At 41.7% G+C, this 19,288-nt stretch overlaps 1 protein-coding gene across 4 annotated transcripts in view; it reads left to right on the forward strand.

Moving 5' to 3' along the window:
• Mfap3l (microfibril associated protein 3 like) overlaps positions 1–19,288 on the forward strand; it is a 43,013-nt gene that overhangs the window by 13,094 nt on the left and 10,631 nt on the right. For 3 of the 4 annotated variants that reach the window (XM_029531984.1, XM_021219654.2, XM_029531983.1), the window contains exon 2: positions 10,567–10,996. In XM_029531984.1, coding sequence (XP_029387844.1) covers positions 10,699–10,996 — 298 coding nt within the window. In that variant the 5' untranslated portion in view covers positions 10,567–10,698. The remainder of the gene's footprint in view (positions 1–10,566; positions 10,997–19,288) is intronic. The other variant, XM_029531985.1, reaches the window with a different exon arrangement.

Genomic DNA, 19,288 nt, shown 5'->3' on the forward strand with positions numbered 1-19,288 from the left:
TCCCAGATGTTGTACTCAGACCTCTTACCTCCATATCCATGCATGCACAAAAAGCAATAATAATTATTTTTTAATAATGGGACTGGAGAGATGTCTCGGCAGCTAAGAGTACTTGTTCCTCTGCAGAGAGACCAAAGGAATCAGGTTTGTTTCCCAGAACCCACATCAGGTGGGACACAACTGCCTGTAACTCCAGTTCCAGGAGATCTGAGGCCCCTTCTGGGCTCCCCAGACACCAGTACATACATGGTACACTAACATGCATGCAGGTACTCATGCATGTACATAAAAATAATTAAATCCTTTTGTAAAAGAGTATCACACCACTCCCTGGTTTATAGACCTCACAGTTAGCACAGGGCCACAGGCGTGGTGCCAGTCACTCAACTTGTAGACAGCTAGGAGTTAATACTCCAATAAAACTCCTCCGTGTTGTGTGGGTTCTGCTTAGCATTTCTTCTAGGCTCTAGGAAGAGTTCTGACCCACTCATACATTCTGCTGGCTTACTCTGACTTGAGGAGGCGCTTAATCATATACACCAAGAAATTGTTAGGAAATGGGCTTGAGATAGGTTACAAACAGGAATTCAAAATCAGCAGAGATCATAGTATAGATTATCAAGTTAACATTAGAAAAACATTACTGGGAGGAGCCAGGGAGAGAGTTCAGGCATGTGATGCTTATGGCGCAATCGACAAGATCAGACTTTCCATCCACAGAACCCGTGTAGCAAGCTGGGTGTGCTGGTGCGAATTTGTAATCCCAGACCTGGGAGACAGAGGCAGGGAGGTACCAGCCACTCACTGAGAGACCCGGCCTCAAAAGTTAAGGCAGAAACACCCAGTGTCAACCTCTGGCCTCCACAGGAGCAAGATGGGTGTGTACATCCACACAGGCATATGGGCACATAGGTATCCATTACCCACATAGGAAAATATTGGAATTAGAAAATTTGGATCTTCTCCTATGTGTATGACAAATGAATAGGAAAGATGGCCTGCTTTTATTAAGAGTAAAAATGCTAGGAAAAATATGTTCCGATGCTAGAAGCAAAGAAGTTAGAGAGCAACTAGATGTGCTTCTAGCCAACCCTTAGGTGGACTGTGAACTCTAGCAAGGGTGATGTAAGAGGTGAATGATAAATGCCAGAGTAAATATCCTGACCACTGCAGTCATCTGCCTCTCTCCTGTTTGCTTTTTTAACATAGTATCTCACCGTGTAGCCCAGGCTAGCCTCGAAATAACCACAATCCGTCTGCCTAGCCTCCAGAGTGCTGGTATTGTAAGTATATACTACCATACTTGGCTATCCCCATGAAAATCTTTAGAAGTCTGCCGTGCAATCTGTCGTGGACATTGACTTGGCAGCATGAAGGCACTGCAATCGTACACCTTTCCCGTGTGTATTCTATTCCCAGCTTTATTCCCTGCCAGCATGGATCTAAGGAGGTCTCCCTGTATTCAGTTAAAAGTTTGTATTTACTGAGACCCAAATTATTGTGGGCCATTGCTTTAGCATGAGAACTAGCAGACATTAAATATGTGCTACAAGAATGGCCAGCTCCTCTGAAGGACATAACTATGGTTACCGTCTTCATGCCCAACTACCGGAACAACTTCAACACAGCCTTTCTAGTGACAAGAGATTCTAACCGGTTCCAACTAGGCAGGAACAGCCATAGGCTCTTTATATTGGTTCTGTGCCACTAATCCTTGGCAATGGGTTGCCTTCTCTTTAGATTCCCTTTCGTATCTTGCATAAAGAAAACCTTTATAAACAGTGTCTAAGATTTTCCGGGACTAATGTTCTAGTTCAGTGAGCAAATACATATAATAGACCTGTTTTCAACTTGTCTAGCAATTATATCTACAGAGGAAAACCTTTAATAATGTTTGTCTCCCTCTCTACAGCCTTGTGATGTTTTTCTCTTTTAAAGACTGTAGTAACAAATGCCTAGAACACATCCTTTCCAGTGATCAAGCTTAATAAGTACTTGTATTTAATAAGCTGCCGACAGTATCTTACTTGTGCATTAAATGGACATTTAAAATGATCTCGTAACCCTGGGCAAGGCAATTTAAACATGTTTTTAAGCCCCACTCTTTCTCTTGAGATGAAGTCTCATACAGCCCAGGCTGGTCTCGAACTCATTATGAGGCTGAGGATGATCGCTAAACTTCTTTCTCATTCTCCTGCCTACACCTTTTGAGTTTTGGTACCATAGCCACTGAGCTCAGTGCTCATATTCATCCCCAGGACAACATGCGTGCTAAACAAATACTCTACCAACTGAGCTACACCTCCAGCCCTTGTACCATACTATTTGTAATCAGAACAACAGACTACGAGGGAAGTTGTGATAAAAATTCATGGTTCCTTTAGCATTTATATACCATCAGAATTTACAGTGTACATGTGATGATATGGAGCCCAACAGTTATTGTTTAAGTTGGAAAAGTCATGATTTAAAACAGATCATTTTTGAAAAATGTATACCTTTCATGTCAAAACCTTAACCAAGCATACAATTCTTTGGAGGGTTTCAGGTTGGTGTGGGCGACAGAGTAGGGATGGGTAGATGTTTGTGTAGGATGTCCTCTCAGTTGTGTCTAGCGGTTATCTGCAGCAATCCAGTAAGCCGCATGTGTGCTTTTTATCTGTCCAGTGAATAGCAAGAAATAGTCTTAAGATATACTAAGCTAAGTCCCAAGATAAGAAGTAGTCCAAGGTATTCTCACAGCGCTGTGAGGTCTCCCCTAGTCTTTCTCTTTGTAGGGGCCAACCACAGCCTCTACTCTTCTGAAGATGTGCTGCCATGTACCTTGGTTTATGGCACTTGATCCCTTTAGATGGTGTCACTGCTGCTTGTCCTTGAAACATCCGTCACAGACAGGGGACCAATAGAGCTAGAAGAAGTGAGAAGAGCAGGCCAGAACTACTGTAAACTCTCCTCTGTCTAGCCGACAATGGATAGCACTATCCAAGGATCCTTTAGTTGAAATCCATAATTTGTGTGTACATGTATGTTCTACCAATAGTGCTGTATTGGGCTTTGACCGATGAGATATTTCTTAGAGATAGTGTAATTGTGGACTCCACTGCTCAGGAGATCTGATATTACCTTGACCTCCAAACTGTTTTTAAATCCTGCACATTTGAATACTTGTGCCCCTTTCTGACTTGCCCACTGCTTTCCTTCCTGTTTTGCTTTTCATTCAGGCTCTTCACCCTTCCCTCTCTCCTTGGATAGGGTGGCAGTCTCCTAGCGACCGCTTCAGCAGCAGCCACTAAGTTCTGAGCAGGGTGACCTTTGTAAACAGAGTGTCCCCGTCTTCAGCATTCCACACCACCACCCACACCCTCTAGACAAGCCTGCCTTCCCAGTCTCCTCCTTTGTGCATGCATGGAAACTTATCAGGAATGTTTCCTCAACCAAAAGGTGTTTCTTGGGCTCACTGACTCACCAGTGCACCATGAGAAAACAGTGCTGACTCATATGTTGTGACAAAACCTCATTGTGTGACTAAACAGAATATTTGACCCCACTGATGGAAAGGTGCCAGCAATAATACAGCCAGGACAAAAAAAAAAACAATAATGTATATTCATTTAGCTTAAAACACTCTTAACAAGATGTCCCTTTTCCCCAAACTTTATAAATACATCATCTATAGTCCCAGGCTCTAGATGGAAAATAAACAGGATTCAACAGAGCGTCCTATTAAATACTTGTGAATAAAATACAAGAGTTGGGAAATAGGGAAGGGTCAAACTAAAGAAAGAACATTTGATGTTTGCCACACATTTTCTTTTTCTTTTCTTTCTTTTTTCTTTTTTCCTATTTATAGAAAATAAGATATCCTATGAAAGTTTTCCCAGAAGCCCCAAACAAACACATGGAGCTTAACAATTTGCCTGTTGTAGCTTTTGTTAAGCCCTGCCTTTGAAACTCATGCTCTTTGTTCTTGCATTTTGAAGGACTGCATTTTAAGCTGCTGGATTACAGTACTCACATTTACACTTTGGAGGCTCAATTGACTTTTTACAAAGTTAGAGTGTTATTAACTAAACCTTTCATGATGCTGTCAGATCCCAGTCTGATAGGTTCTTCTTTTAAAAATTCATTTGTAGATTATTTCCTCAACATCCAGTCATGTGATAACTTCTGTGCTTTGGGTAGGGCATTGTAATTTACCCAGGAACAATTACCACTCAAGTCTAGCTTCTTAAGGCATGTGTGTCAATGTGATTCCTGGTGCCTTTTACTAAGGAAATCCTATGGGTCTGTATGTGACAATTCCTCATTGTGAAGGAGAAAAGAACATGATGGTGTGGGTAGGAAGAATATCAGAAGTTCCACATGAGCAGCAGATGCCACGGGGACACCGTGAGCCCTAGAACATACCACAAGGGCAAGGGGAAGATAGCAAAGCTCTGGGGAGCATTCAACAAGCATGACCTAGATGTACCTCTCCAGATGGCCAGATCACCTAGAGGCAGCTGTCCCTCTCTAGCTAGACTGGGAGCAGACATGGCCTCTGATTTATTTAGCTTATAGCACTGTTCACCCCCCATGTGCCTGGCCATATATCGACCACTTAACAAACGCTAATGCTATAGAAATAAATGGGCATAGCGTACAATAGACTGGCTTCCTAAAATAACTGCTAATTAATGACTCTCCATGAAGCTGGTCCTTTTTTTTTTTCAAACTAATTTTTCATGAATGTTTTTTTTTCCAAGTAAGACAAATCTTCCTTATGGTTTTTGAATTACTTGCCCACTAATAACTTCACAATGAGATAGGCTAGGGGTAAGAAGGAAGGTTTGACAGCTTGCTAACTACAACTCCCACGTTAAAGTGCAAGTGGCTGTGTTTGACCATCTCAGAGACTCTGAGGAGCCACGTACAGAAACCACGATGCATCTATCCCAAGTATATTAAGACAGCACTGTAGTGTGTCCTCTTTACTCTTGCTAGCACAAAGGATGCATTTGGGAATGCAGTGCCAACAAGACCAGCCTCTGGGAGGAAACAGCTCTTGACCTGCATGGTATTTTTTTAAAAGAATATCGGCTGTATTTTCCCTAACTATAAAAAGGGCTATGGTTTCTTTACTCCTACTATTTTTTTTTAAATCCCTTCTCCCATTTTATCTTACCCCTAGCCTAAGAGCATTTGCTCTGCCCTAGAAGTTAAGAGAGACAGAGGGAGAGAGAGAGAGAGAATCTACTGTATTCACTTCAGTGTGGTACCCAGAGGCAAGCCTTTGAATTCTCAGACTAGAGTATATACAAAGGACCCAAGGGCTAAAAAGGTGGCTCAGTAGGTAAGAGCACTAGCTGTTCTTCCAGAGGACCCCGGTTCAATTCCCAGCACCCACATCTGTCTGTAATTCCAGTTCTAGGGGATCCAATTCCCTCACACAGACATATGCAGGCACAAGCATCAATGCACATGCAAAAGGATCCAAAACTAGAAGCCACTTCAGTAACTTCTGGTGCCAGGGTGACAATCAATATGACATTAAGCCACCAAGCTACATTCTCTAAATAGCACAGCTGAAAAAGGAAGACTTAAGCCCAGCTCCAGTAAAGACAGCTTTGTACTTAGAGCCAGTCATTCTTGTTTATCAAGGCAGGTAATACACAATGTCCTCAGATCTGTCTTATGCTCAGTAAATGCTTGCCTAATAAAAGCCTAACCTATGATAACCTGAAGCCCTGCTCCAGGCCACTCTTCTGCACAGAACATGTCAACTTGGGACTACCCTAATGAGAAGAAACCACAAGTTCAGCCAAATAAAGGAAGCTGTTTCCAGAGTTACATTAGGGTCTAGCCTGCCTCATAGCCTCATAGCCTTGGCCATAAGGTTTGAATTAATGGGGAGTGTTGTGGCTATGCTAAGACAGCAGGCATTAGAATTCCAAGGAAACTGTAGAGAAAACTCTCTTCCTTCTTCTCAAAAAAATAATAATAATAATAATAAAATAAAATAAAAAGTGGCTAGACAATGTTCTCCTCAATAGTTAACCTCTTCTGGTTGATTGTGTTGGAAACCAGAGGCATGATCCCTTCCCTTGGAGAGGTCTCTGTTCATTCACCAAACATATGCTGAGCATCCTATGTGTCAGAGGCGTAGCAGACAGTGCAGATGAATGAGCGAGAAAGTATGATCACTATGGTATTGGCATAAGGAGACGATCCCAACATCAGTGGGACAGAATAAGAAGTTTAGAAGTAGAACCACTCACATTTGATAGTATTTGACAAGAAGGCAAGGTAATCCAGTGGAGAAAGGAGAGTCTTTTACACATGGTGCTTAAACAACTAGGTGTCCGGATGGGGACGTGAGCCTTAACCCATTGGAGCTCAATAATCACTAGGCTGGATCATAGAATGTTAAAACTGGGAAGAGGGTAACATGGAACTTTGGATGAGAAAAGTCTCTTACTCGTATATATATTGTGACAGTTGCAGAGGCTCATAAAGTAGATACCTAAAATGGGTAAGGATTACTGTATGGAAATGATACTGCAGTGAGTTTGAAAATGGTTTTCAATTCCCTTGCGTAATGTTCTCAGTGAGCATGAGCGAAGATGCAGACTCCTTATTCTGGCCTACAAAGTCGGTGGTCAGGGCCTCCTTTATTCTCACCCACCCTGCAGTACCCACTGGGTGCTATGTCCTCACCCAAGACCCGCCTCTTCTTTTCTTTCTACCCAGAGTTCTCTTCTCCTAGGTCTTGGCACTGAAGGTCCTGGCTCTGTGTCACCTTCTCAGTGAAGTCTTTCCTAACTAGCTAACTCAGCACCAAGTAATCACAGTGTGTTTTTCTAAAGCTGCACCATGCATTGAGATTCTTATTTTCACGTGTCCGTAATTCTTTTCTGCTTCTCCCAGAAGACTGTAAGCCCCACTTACCATAAATGCCATTGTTGTCTACTCTTGTAGCTCCAAGACTGAGAGGAGAGTCTGCCTATGGTGCTTGTTCAGTAAATACTTTTTGACTGTGTGAAAGGGTTAGAATTCAGATTTTTTTGTGGGGTGGGGTGAAGAGAGACAAAGGAACAGCACTAAATGGTTTGGCCTATGGAAGGCAGTTCCCTGTAGAAGGCTCTAGAATCCAGGCGGGGAGCTACAGAAAGAATGAGCAGATGCTGCAAAAGACTGCCTCACAACTTCTGAAAGATGATACGAAGTTGGAATTGATCCTCACTGCCGCACAGTTTCCCAGAGGAAGCAGTGGTAAGGATTGGAAAACTCCCAACCACTATTTTTAACTGCACTTTTGTTTTTAAAATTATTTTATTTACTTATTATATTAGTTCTTCAAAATTTGCATATAATTTATCTTGATCTTGTTCATCCCCCACACACAACTCCTTCCAGGCCCACACATTATCTATTTTTTTTTTCTTAAAACCATCAAGTCCAATTTATGCAGTTATATATTTTTGGATATGCAACCTATCCACTTCAGCATGGTCCATCCATCAGGGGTCACATCCATTTATTACATTTTAAATGTTTTCTTGAGAGTGCTATACATGAGTACTCTGTGATTTTTTTTTTTAAATCATTACATCTCCCTCCTCATTTAACTTCTCACAGTGAGTGGCTCCCAGATTCATGCCACCTCTTCTAAACTTACTATTGTCACATGCTTGTACATAATATACTGAGTCCATTTGTTGTTGTTCACATGTCCCTGTGTTTGGGGTCAGCCACTAGGGACTGGGTAACCCAGCAGGGAATTAGTCCAGCTCTGCCTCTGTCAGCAGCTGTGATCGCTGTAGTTCTTCATCTAGGGGTGGGGCCCCCACGAAATTTACTTCATCCTTACTTTCATGCCTACTTGTGGGGTCATCTTGAAGGCTTTGTTTAGGGAACCATGTTGTTAAGATGCCATGGGTGTGGCTTCCCTGGCATGTCTAGAAGACACTTTCTCACGCCAGCCATCCTGAGTCTCTGGATCTTAAAATCTTTCCACTCCATCTTCCACCACGTTCCCTGAGCCTTTGGTGTTAAGAGTTGTGGTGTAGATTTACTAATAAGTGCTGGGTACCTCAATGACACTTACTCTCAGCATTTTGACCAGTTGCATCTCTGTAGTAGTCTCTGTCTGCTGAAATGAGCTTCCATGGCGAGGACTAGGAGTTCCACTTATCTTTGGGTATAAGAATAAGACTTTCGAATACAGTTCGAAGTAGTTGATTGTCCACTTAGGTTTGTTGACCTCTCCAGCCATGTGTAGGCCATAAGGGTAGAGGCCATCAAAATGAACAGGCCTTAATTCAAATTAGATAGCTCTCTGTCACTTCTCAGATGCAAATGCCAGTACTGCACTGCACCATTCGGGAGTATCCTTTTGGGCTAGTCATTGTGGTTCCTGAAATGAACTCAACAGTCTTGTGTCTACTGAAGCTCTAGGAAATGAGAATACACAGCCAGACCTTCACAGATACTGGGTCCCTGAGCAGAGATCATGGACCCAAGAAACAAAGCGAATTTTGAGGACAAAAATGTGTTTGCCTCTGTCATGTTTAATTTGAGGTCTATACAGAATATCCAGCCAAAGATGTCTAGTGAGAAGTTGATCACACTAACCAGAAGAAACTCAGGAAAAGGGATGATTGAGCACAATAGGGTTTGGGTGGGAATAAAAACATTAAATGAAACCCGTAAAAGGGCTATGCATTAAAAGGGGAAGCAGAGCTAATGATGAACCTTAGGGATTAATGGAAGTTTAAGAAGCAAGAATGACAGCAGGTCTTGGGCATGGTGGCTCATGTCTCTCCTGGGGATTCAGAAGTATGAGGACTATGAGTTCAGTGCCAGTCTAGGTTATCAAGTGAGGTTCTACCTCATATAAAAACAGCATTCAGTAATAACTAAGTGTCCAATCCTGGAAAGAAAATCAATTGCCCTGATGCTTTGGGTAGAGGAAGACAACCACTTGGCAACAAGGAGTGATGGTGGGTTTATCAAGGGTTACTGAATGAAAGAGCAAGTAAAATATAGAACATGAGAGTATGGGGGAAGGGATGGCATGTAAGCCACTGAGCATGAGATACAAGATGCTTTCCAAAATGCAGGATAATAAGTACCAGGGATTTATGACCTGAAGCACTGGTAGAGGAAAGATGGTCTCTGCTGTTTTAAGATAAGAATCTTAAGATTAGCGGCTTAAGACATTTGATTCTCAAGCTGGTGATGTCATAAGCATTGTGGAAAGGCAATCCTAAACCCAATGAGTTCAGGTAGACTGCCAGATGTCCCCAATGCCTGGCAAGACTCAGCGCTCATTCCTTCATTATCATAGTGATTACATGGTTGAGCAGTTCTTCCCAGCAGTGCTCTACCTCCTGGGTATAGAAGTGAGGAAGACAGTTGGCTTGATCAAGGTCATCTACAAGCTGAGTAAATGTGACATGAAGATAAGGAGAGAAGATAATGTAGACTCTGGTCTATGTGGTTGGGTCTGAATAAAACATAAATAAAACATGAAAGTCATATATGGGGAGAGAGACTGAGAAAACTAAGGTCTGAGAGCCCAGGGAGAAGAAAAAGATAACTGCAGAGATGTTAGACAGCAGCTAAAGATTTATTTAGAACCTGGGAATTACATGGAACTTTAGAATTTAGAACTTGGATACTGGGTGTGGCTAAATGTATAGTGGATAAAATGGGGGTATGCAGTGGGTAAGGGAACAAGTAGAAGTTAGACCGTAGGCATAGAAGCCATCATGTTACTCTATATATCCGGATGATGTTACCCAGCCTTGGGGAAGCAGATGAAGATCAAAACCAGGGACTTCAGTGAGTGACTGTTTGTCAGTTGGTAACTAACACAGATGAGAGAGAGAGAGAGAGAGAGAGAGAGAGAGAGAGAGAGAGAGAGAGAATATGACTCTGTGCAGTTCATAGGGATGGGGAAATTGGGTGAGGTATGGGTGCTGTCATGAGTTATGAGAACACCAGACTGATTCAAGGGAGTCCTTCCTAATGCCAGCAGAGTCGGAACTGGGACCAGTGTTGGAAGGAACCCTTGGGCTGTCATGAAGACAGGGGGTTGGGTAGAGGGAACCTTGTAATACTCAGTGAAAAGTGGGAAAGTCAAGAAATATTATAGATTTAAGAAGAAGTAATGTAAATTAACAAGTAATGTAATATTCAGGTATGGTGGTCCATGTCTATAATCCCAGCACTTAGGAGGTAGAGGCAGGAGAATTTGGAGTTCATAACTATCTTCAGCTACATAGGAAATTTACAACCATACTGGACTATATATATGATATCCTGTCTGAAGAACAACAACCAAAAAGACCAAAAAAAAGTAAGGTAATATCAATTTATCATCAGGAATATAATTGTCCTTATGGTTTTAAAACAGAAATGTAAATGTGTACTATTAAGATTACACTCATATAAACGAATATTGGAGTACTAGAACATGTGTTTTAATTAGATAGAGGTTTAGATTTTCACTGCATTGCTATTATTTTACAAGTTTTATTTATGGAATCAATGTTAATATTTGCATGTATATTTTTCAAACAGATTCTTCTTGAACAAGTACCAACTCCATGGATCAAGGACAGGTTTGTCCCATGGCCTGCTCTGAGCAGTGTGCGGTCTGAGAGAAGATTCCATTGGCAAACCATCTCTGGCCTTACGGAGCAAGCAAAGAAGATGGGTTTCCGGAAGAGCCATCTGACTGTGTGTTTACCACCTTCTGTGCCCTTTTTAATCCTAGTATCCGCTCTAGCCACGGCTAAGAGTGTGACCAACAGCACTTTAAATGGCACTGATGTGGTCTTGGGCTCTGTGCCCATAATCATTGCCAGAACTGACCATATCATAGTCAAAGAGGGGAACAGTGCCTTGATTAATTGCAGTGCTTATGGCTTTCCTGACCTAGAGTTTAAGTGGTATAATTCTGTTGGCAAGCTGCTGAAAGAGATGGACGATGAGAAGGAGAAAGGAGGAGGTAGGTTTCCAGTTCCATTGTCATGAATTAGAAATGGGGATGTAAGAGCCCATACCCTTAATGTAAGTAAGTGGTCCTCATACAAGTCACTTAAAGATTCCTTTTTGTCGTCTTCTGCAAAGGTATAAGGGACACTGTATACTCGTAAGGACTCAAAGGTATAATTAATTCATTTTTTTCATCATTCATTGACTTGGAAGGCAAAAGGCAAACACTGATGTTTTTAGAACGAACTCTTAGAATGTGATGCTATGACGTACTCAAGACGTTGTAGAGGCTAGAGAAGGATTTTCCTCTAGTATATGTTTCAGACTTCTATTTCCTGTTGTAGAAATGGTTCAACTAAGCAGTAGAGCAGTGGTTTAATCACTCCATGTCAGTTCAACTTAATCCACTGTGGATTTAATGACCAACTTCTTAAAGAATTGTCTGTGCAAGCTCTCAGCCACCTGCAGAGTCCATTCCATGGTCTGGAGACCTGGCTGAGGTCAGGGAAGTAAGGAGGAGCCTGCCAGGGGCTACACAGAAGACACGTGGCTTTTAATGAAGGAGTTTCTCACCAGAAAATATGAATCCTCTCTCCCTGAGCCCTGAGCTTCCTTCACCAGAGATGGCTTCACCCAGAAACAGGCTTTCTCGGCATCCAGACTGTGCTCTTCTTGTGAGGAATAATTATGTGAAAAAAAATCCAAGCAGGCTGTGATTGATGGGAAAGAGTTAATCTGCTTCATTAGGGTTTTGACTAATGAAGTAGGGCATTGGGGGTGGGAGAATACAAAGACCGTTGTTCAGAAGCAGCCCTCTTCCCCCCCCTTCTTCTGCGTTGCCCTCCCCACTCCTTAACCCTCTAACCAATGAGCAATCCCCAGAAGAGTTTCTGCTCCAGAAAAAAAAAAAAAAAAAAAAAAGCTCCATATATAATCTCTTCCCCTCGTATTATCTTAATTGCTCTGCAAACGGAGAAAGGCAAATGCTTTGCATCTCCTTAGGAGGTTCTTGTAATTGCACACTTCTGTGTCACAGTTATGTTCCCAGTAGAGAAGACTGTCAGAAGTCTAACTTCCTGGAACGTGCCCCTGGCTGTCACGCTACCGCTGACATTGTTTTGTTTAGCCACTCCCAACTATATCATATAGCTACTTCCCTTCAATCAAAATATTATATATATTACATACATTTAACCTAGAGAAGGGACAGCCATTCTCCACCACTCAAATTGTGCTATCATAGGAATTCTAAGGGAGAGGGAACTTTACAGATATCATAGTGATCTAATTTACTGAAATTTTCCTGAGGTGCTGCTGTCAATCAAATTGTTGCTAGAGCCTTCATCACAGACAGTGGAGAGATGAGAAACACCACCATTTCGTCCACAGCCATAAGTCAAAAGGATGACATCATACTAGAAAAGGGAAGACGGTAGCCATGGTAACACACTTGCAGGCCTCACTAACCTTAGCAGGTCTTTATGCAGGACTGGGCCACTCATAGGGACATCAGGATGACCAAACTGAGAGGAACAAGAACTCCAGACTGGAATTCACCTTTCACGTGAACCGTGATGCAAGTGGCACCCCTTGGAATTTAAAGAGGAGTTTGTTCTCTGAGCTACCAAGTCCTAGAGAGGAAGAAAGCCATGGTAACAACATAATACAGGAGCCTGAAATTCAGTCGCATCATTTTGAATATTGTTCCATAGTACTACCTGCTGCTTCAGAGAAATGCACAGTGTCGTCACTGCAAAGGTCCTAGGGACCATGGAATCAGTCTCAGCCAGCAGACACCCTGGCTTGCCTTCATCAGCCTGTAAAGGTGCTTGAGCTGTACTAGGTGGTAGTGACATTTGTTTTAAATGCATTTTGCTTGTGGAAGCTCAAGTGGCCTATTAGAATATCCTGTCTGTAGACTCTGAGATACCCAGTGCTTGAGAATTTGCAGCATCATTCAGCCCTCACATCTTCTCTGTAGACTGGCTGATAAATCAGCTAGCTGTTTTAAAACTCATAAAAGAAGATGGATTTTCAATTCCTCAAAAAGAATGCTCGAAACCGGTACTTGATGTCCCCCGCACAGCTTTTGTAATTACAGTGCATAATAATAGTAATTTCAGAGCACAAGGCACATGGGGAAACGCAGCAAGCATCACACCTAGCAAGTAGGCAGCACGTGGGAAGTGGCAGAAAGAATTCCTCGGGAAGCATTAGCACTGCCATGGAACTGGGGCAGCCTAGGAGAGCCCACAGCCTTTAATTTCTCATTATATAAATGTCCATTTTATAACCCAGACATAGACTTCTGTTTTCAAGCCAGTACACTGGGGACTTAAATTGGGCAGCATTTCATTAGTAACAGAGCGAAAGGGTGATTGGATACAGGATGAATATCGTGCTGGTATCACATTAGTAGGAGTTTATGTGCCTACAGGGGGACTGTTTAAGCTGGATAAATCAAATTTGGATCATCTTCATTAACAACTTCTGCACATAAACCCGGGTACCAAGTATATATGTAAAACTTCTAGTCCCTATGATAAGCATGTAAGGGAGATGTTGCCGGTCCTCAGGGACGCGGATGGGAAGTCAGAAGACTGGAGAAGACACTATACAACCAGAACAAAGCCAGTTGTTTCCTCTTTGGCAGACTGGAGTCTGTTTAGCCTTAAGGTCTCACCCGACGAGAAATATTGCGTGCATCTAACACAGCTAGAATGAGTGTGGGAAGAGACCCACAGGGGAGACACCATTTAACCACTATCCTCCTAGTTAGAGTTAGGATTCTTTGCTGTAGGGTGCGTGTGTCATGCACACACACAAGTCTTCAAAGTCATTGGTCAGGTTGCTCACAGGAGCTGATTATCATTGACTTTGTGATTAGTCTGGAAAGAAACAATTTCCTATCTCGTGTATGCAGAAAGAGTGATACAGCTACTCTGCATGGTAGTCCCATCTGTGCTAGAGGGAATGGGGCCATTTCCTGTCCTGACAGCAGCAGCAGCAGCTGCTTCGCCTGGCTTTCCCGACGCTCCTCAGTTCATTTCCAGGAAATGAAGCAGGAAAGGATAATGGGTAATCTCCATCTGAGAGAGTTACAGCTTGGAAGTTCACTGAAAGTGTGTTTCGGGTGGTCCACCCACTGAGTTCCAGAATTCTAACATGCATGATCACAGCTGGCTAGAAATGTACTGTTTGCCATTTTTTCTTGTAGAAACAGCTACGTGACTGAGAAGGGTTAAGGAAAGTCCCCAATTATTGTAGACACGCTAATTCTCTAACATAGTTCACCATACTCTCTTACCGTAATGTTAAGCCATTTAAATTCACATTAACACCTCCATCAGAGGTGTATATAATAAAAGTAATAAGTATTTCAAGAAAGTCTACTTGTGCAAGACCCTGGAAATATGCCTGACTGTTAGAGATGACAAATTCTTCCTTTAAACCCCCTTCCTTAAAAAAAAAAAAAAAGAAACTCCTTTTTGTGTGGATTTATTTTACATAATACTCTGTTGTCAAAATCATTCAAGAATTTTCTTGACTAAGCAGCATAGGAGAAAACTGACCAGAACTGCCCTTGCATTGCTTCAATGTATCACAGAATATTTTCATAGACTAGAAATGCCTTCTAACCAGTTCTGCAAGGTGCAAGGCACTCAAGTTTCAAAAGGGTCATTTCTCTCTTCTCTGCTTTCTCAAGCACACACACATACACATATACACTCACACACTCATATATATATATATATATATATATATATATATATATATATACACACTCATGCATATATACACATACTCAAGAACATGCTCACATACCCCACACACACTCATGCACATGTACATGCACACACACACAAACTCACATATACACTCACACATACCCTCATGCATACACACACATACACACCCCTATAATATATATATAATGTACACTGTACATAAGATAATAGGGGATCAGTTCTCATAGAGTTAAATATAAATTGCCCTATATCTTCAGTGTAAAGTAAGAAATCGGTCTATAAAAATGCCACAAATTACTCATTTAGTAAATAAATACCTAACTTAAAAATTTAAAAGTACTCACCCAAAGCATTAAACCAAGTTTTTGCAATTTACATGGTAAGCTGTTCTAAGCCCAGGTTTTCTCTTCCATAAAACAGAGAGAATCCTTTCTTTGCCACCAAGCTGAGTTGCAAGTATTAAATAAACACTTGTCTGTTAAATGCTTGGCCCAGTACCTAAAACTTACATGGGCCCACACTCATACACACACACACACACACACACACACACACACACACACACACACACACATATATATATATATATATATATATATATATATATATATACCAGTAATATTCATAATGTACAGTGTACATAAGATATAGCTCACAGTAGATGACAGCTGCTATTATTGTTAATATTCTGCCCTGTCCTCACAATAATACACTTCAGGTGCTAAAATCCCCATTTCCTAATATAGTCTTTTGTAATACAAAGATTTTTTTGGATAATTTCTCATTTTTTGTCTGTTTTTCAACTTCAAAAAAAATAACTTTGGGGGGGGGTTCTGGAGAGAAGGTTTAGCAGTTAAGAGTGTTGGCTGCTCTTACAGGAGACTATATTTACTCCCTAGCACTCACACAATGGCTGACAAACGTCTGTAAGTCCGTTTCCGGAGGATCCAGTGCCTTTTGCTGGCCTCTCCATGTACCAGGCTTTCAAGAAGTACACATACATACAACATGAAGGCAAACACTCATACCTGAAAAGCAAAGCAAGTGAACCTTCTTAAGTTTTATTTTTGGGCTGGTAGCACGCTCAGTAGGTTAAAAAAACACTTGCCTTACAAGCCTGGCAACTTGAGTTTGAGCCTCTGGCACCCACAGTGGAAGGAGAGAAACAGCTCCCAGATGCCCTTTCTGACCTCCACATGTGCATTTTGACACACACTAATAATAATCATATTTTTTCAGTAAGTGCAAAACTCTCAATATCCTCTTAAATGCTATTTGAAATTTTAAAATAACCATACGGTCAGTTTAGTAGGTGAGTCATTTTTGTATACAAACTTTTTTTCTTTTGTAGCTGTTACCCTTCTTCTCCTGAAGATGAAGTATATGAAAATTACAAAGTATATTCTGTGAAGGATAAACATTCCATGTTGATTTTTTTGTGTATGGATATTCAGCTGGAACCTGTTCCTACCACCATCAAGGGTCCACGTCGTCCATTCCGAGATTCAGGGTCTCTACAAGTCTCCTAATTGGGGATCTACAGGGAGCTCCACTGTCCACATGTAGGGCCAAGGACGCTGCTGGAAGACCTAGGATGAGCAGAATAGGCCCCACAACAGCAGCACCACAGGCAGAAGTGTAAGGATTGAGAAGCCCTGGCCTTCCACAAAGAGACCACACACACACACACACACACACACACACACACACACACACACTCACTGAAGAAACTTTCTGAAGTAGATCTTTGAGTAAGGTCTTTAAACCTTTCCCATAACAGGGGTCAGTTAATATTGGTCCATATTACAGGTTAACCTGATAAACCACCTTTTGAGTGTTTCTTTAGTAAGTTATGCTTAATTTGGAATGTAAGCCCAGATTACATCCAGATTACAGTCTTAGCCATGAAAGGACCCTTTCAGATCCAGGTCACCTAAGAATGACAGCTGAGATTCCCCAAATGGAAGTCACTTTTCTGAAGCAAACCTAGGGCACTCCTGTTTTGGAAGAGCTACCCTCAGAAGAGCCTGTCACTAGCATGCATAGAATGACGTGCTTGGCTGTTCTTTTTTTACTTGACATTATCATATTGAATTGGCAAGAGGATCAGGTTTTGTTTGTTTGTTTGTTTTGTTTTTGTTTTTTCCCCTTTACCAGGATATAAAGGCAGAAGTTTCCTTTCAAATGTCAATCCCCTAAGCAGAGCAGAACTTCAGATTTGCAGAGCAGATCCTTCCACCCTGGTCTTCCTACCTGGAACGCTGAATGAACTAGTATCCCAGGATACCTCTGCTGTATGTGACATAGGAAATGGCTTGTTAGAACTACCCCAGCACTCTCACTGAAGAGGGCTCTTAGGAGAGTTAAGGGGAGGGGATCAGAGCAGCTTGTAGGGTTTGTAACCTGAGTCTTCAGTGGCTTCAAGGGGCTGTCATCTGCTGCAGGAGCCCTTGGAACAGGTGCAACCATGCAGTACTGAATTTATTTTCAATTATATTTCGAAGAGAGGCATGGGAGATCCTTTCTCCTCGCCAGCCCGTTTTTCACAGTTGGAAATAAGCATCACATTTATAGACACCAACACACACATTCTACGCTGATTTGAAGAGTGTCGATGTAATGTGATACTCATTCAAGAGATCATTTATTTATATATTTGCATAAGTGTGCATTGGAATCCTCACCACCTGATCATTTTTGTGTATATTGGTTTAAAAAAAATAGCATACTAATTTTTTTCAAATCTCCTCCTTTCAAGGCTGTGAAGCTTAAGAGTCTAAGTACCCAAAGGAGACTGGGAGCAGTTCTCATGTTTACCCTACCACTCTGGAGATAGAGGGAGGAACATACCAGCTGGTTTATGAGTATATTCAGGGTGATACTGTCAAGAGAAAAACTCTTTCCTTTAAATAAGTCATCTGTGAACATTCTGAGAATAATGCGCCTCTTTCATGCTCAGCTTCAGGAAAGTCAGGGAAGATACAGGTTTCGGGAGAGAGAAGCTGTGACCACCCAGGGGATCTTTATAGGTTGTATCCTCGTGACTCTTTAGCTCTTAAACTCATCAATGGTGTTGATGTCCATTCAGCAGTAACTGGATCAGAGGTTGTTTGCAAACGTGTTGTATGGCTGCGATGGTGCCGTGTATTGGGTTCATGTTGAGTCATAGTAGTCATAATTGGAGGAGTCCTTGCTGCTTCCAAGTCTAACTTCAGCCACAGAGTTCTGTTGATCTCTTTGCCAGAAGGGCTACCGTCCTATTGGTGTGACATTGTGATGTAACTCGTACACAAGCCAACATGCCAGGATCATGGTCCCAGGCTCATCACCTACCTGCCTTGGAACTAAGTTGCAACCTCCTCTAGAGAGAGCTGGCAGGGAAGGAAAGTTCGGGAACTATACCCCAATCCCACAGTGTGTGTGTGTGTGGGGGGGGGATTCCAGGAGGAGATATCATCTAAGCAAGACACGTTGTCTTTAAAATGATATTTTTTTTCACTGCCTTGATTTTTGTTGTATCCATTAATGTTTGCCTGCTGGTTGGGAGATGTGGGGGGGGGGGGGGGGGCTGCCTGGTTTGATAAGTTTCAAGAGTTCTAGAGGAAAGTCATAGATGCCTCCAATCGTGCTTCCAAAAACTTATCCAACCATGTTAACCTACCTGAGTGTAGGTAGTGTCCTTCCGCACATTCTCAGTGATGCAACTTGCAGTCCTTGCTGCCCTCTTTATTTTGGCCACACCACAAGTGAAAGTTAATGTTTTAAAATAGGCCTGATCCCTTTAAGTTTAATTATGGTTTATTTAATCAGTCCTGGTTGGAAAACTCTGATACTGTTTCTGGTCCTTATTTCTTACAAATTGCCTGTTCATATATTTTCCCTAGTCTTTTGAATTTTATCTTAACTCATAAGGTGTTATGGATATTATTGCTGTTGTTATTTGGGGTTTTGTCGTTTCATGTTTCATAGTTGTTAAGCATTGGTCTGTCACATATTCTAGAATTTTCTCTCAGTCTGTATCTTCCTTCAATTTTTCTGTGATAAATTTTTATGACTCAAAACCTATTCATTTGATAGAAAAATGTGATCCATCCACATTTCCCTTTATAGCCTCTGAAATTCTTGAAAATGCCTAGAAAGGACCTCCATCCCCCAAGTTAATCAAATTGTATGTCCTCTATTTAATTTCATAGTTTTAATTTCATATCCTAAGAGTATGTGACTGGGTTTTTATTTATTACACAAAACATAGATGTGAACATCTTTTTCACATGATGTCTGGTCAGTTAGCCCAAAGGTCTCTCTCCACTGACATTTGAAATGCCTTCTTGCTCATTCTTAAAACTCCAGCTAGTTAGTTCTAATCTGGAATTTCAGACTTTCTTCTCTGACTTAAGAGGGGTCAGAGATGGCATGAGATTCGGGATATAAGAGTTGAGTCAGCCTGTGGACTCACTCGAGTGAGAAAGAGACAGACAGGAATTGGGAGGAAGGTAATATGGTCCTCTCTAAAATAAGAAATATGTGTGTGTTGTGTCTGAAAAAGTTGGTTAAAA

The sequence above is a fragment of the Mus pahari genome, chromosome 19 (genome assembly GCF_900095145.1).
Source record: "Mus pahari chromosome 19, PAHARI_EIJ_v1.1, whole genome shotgun sequence".
Classification (NCBI taxonomy): Eukaryota; Metazoa; Chordata; class Mammalia; order Rodentia; family Muridae; genus Mus; species Mus pahari.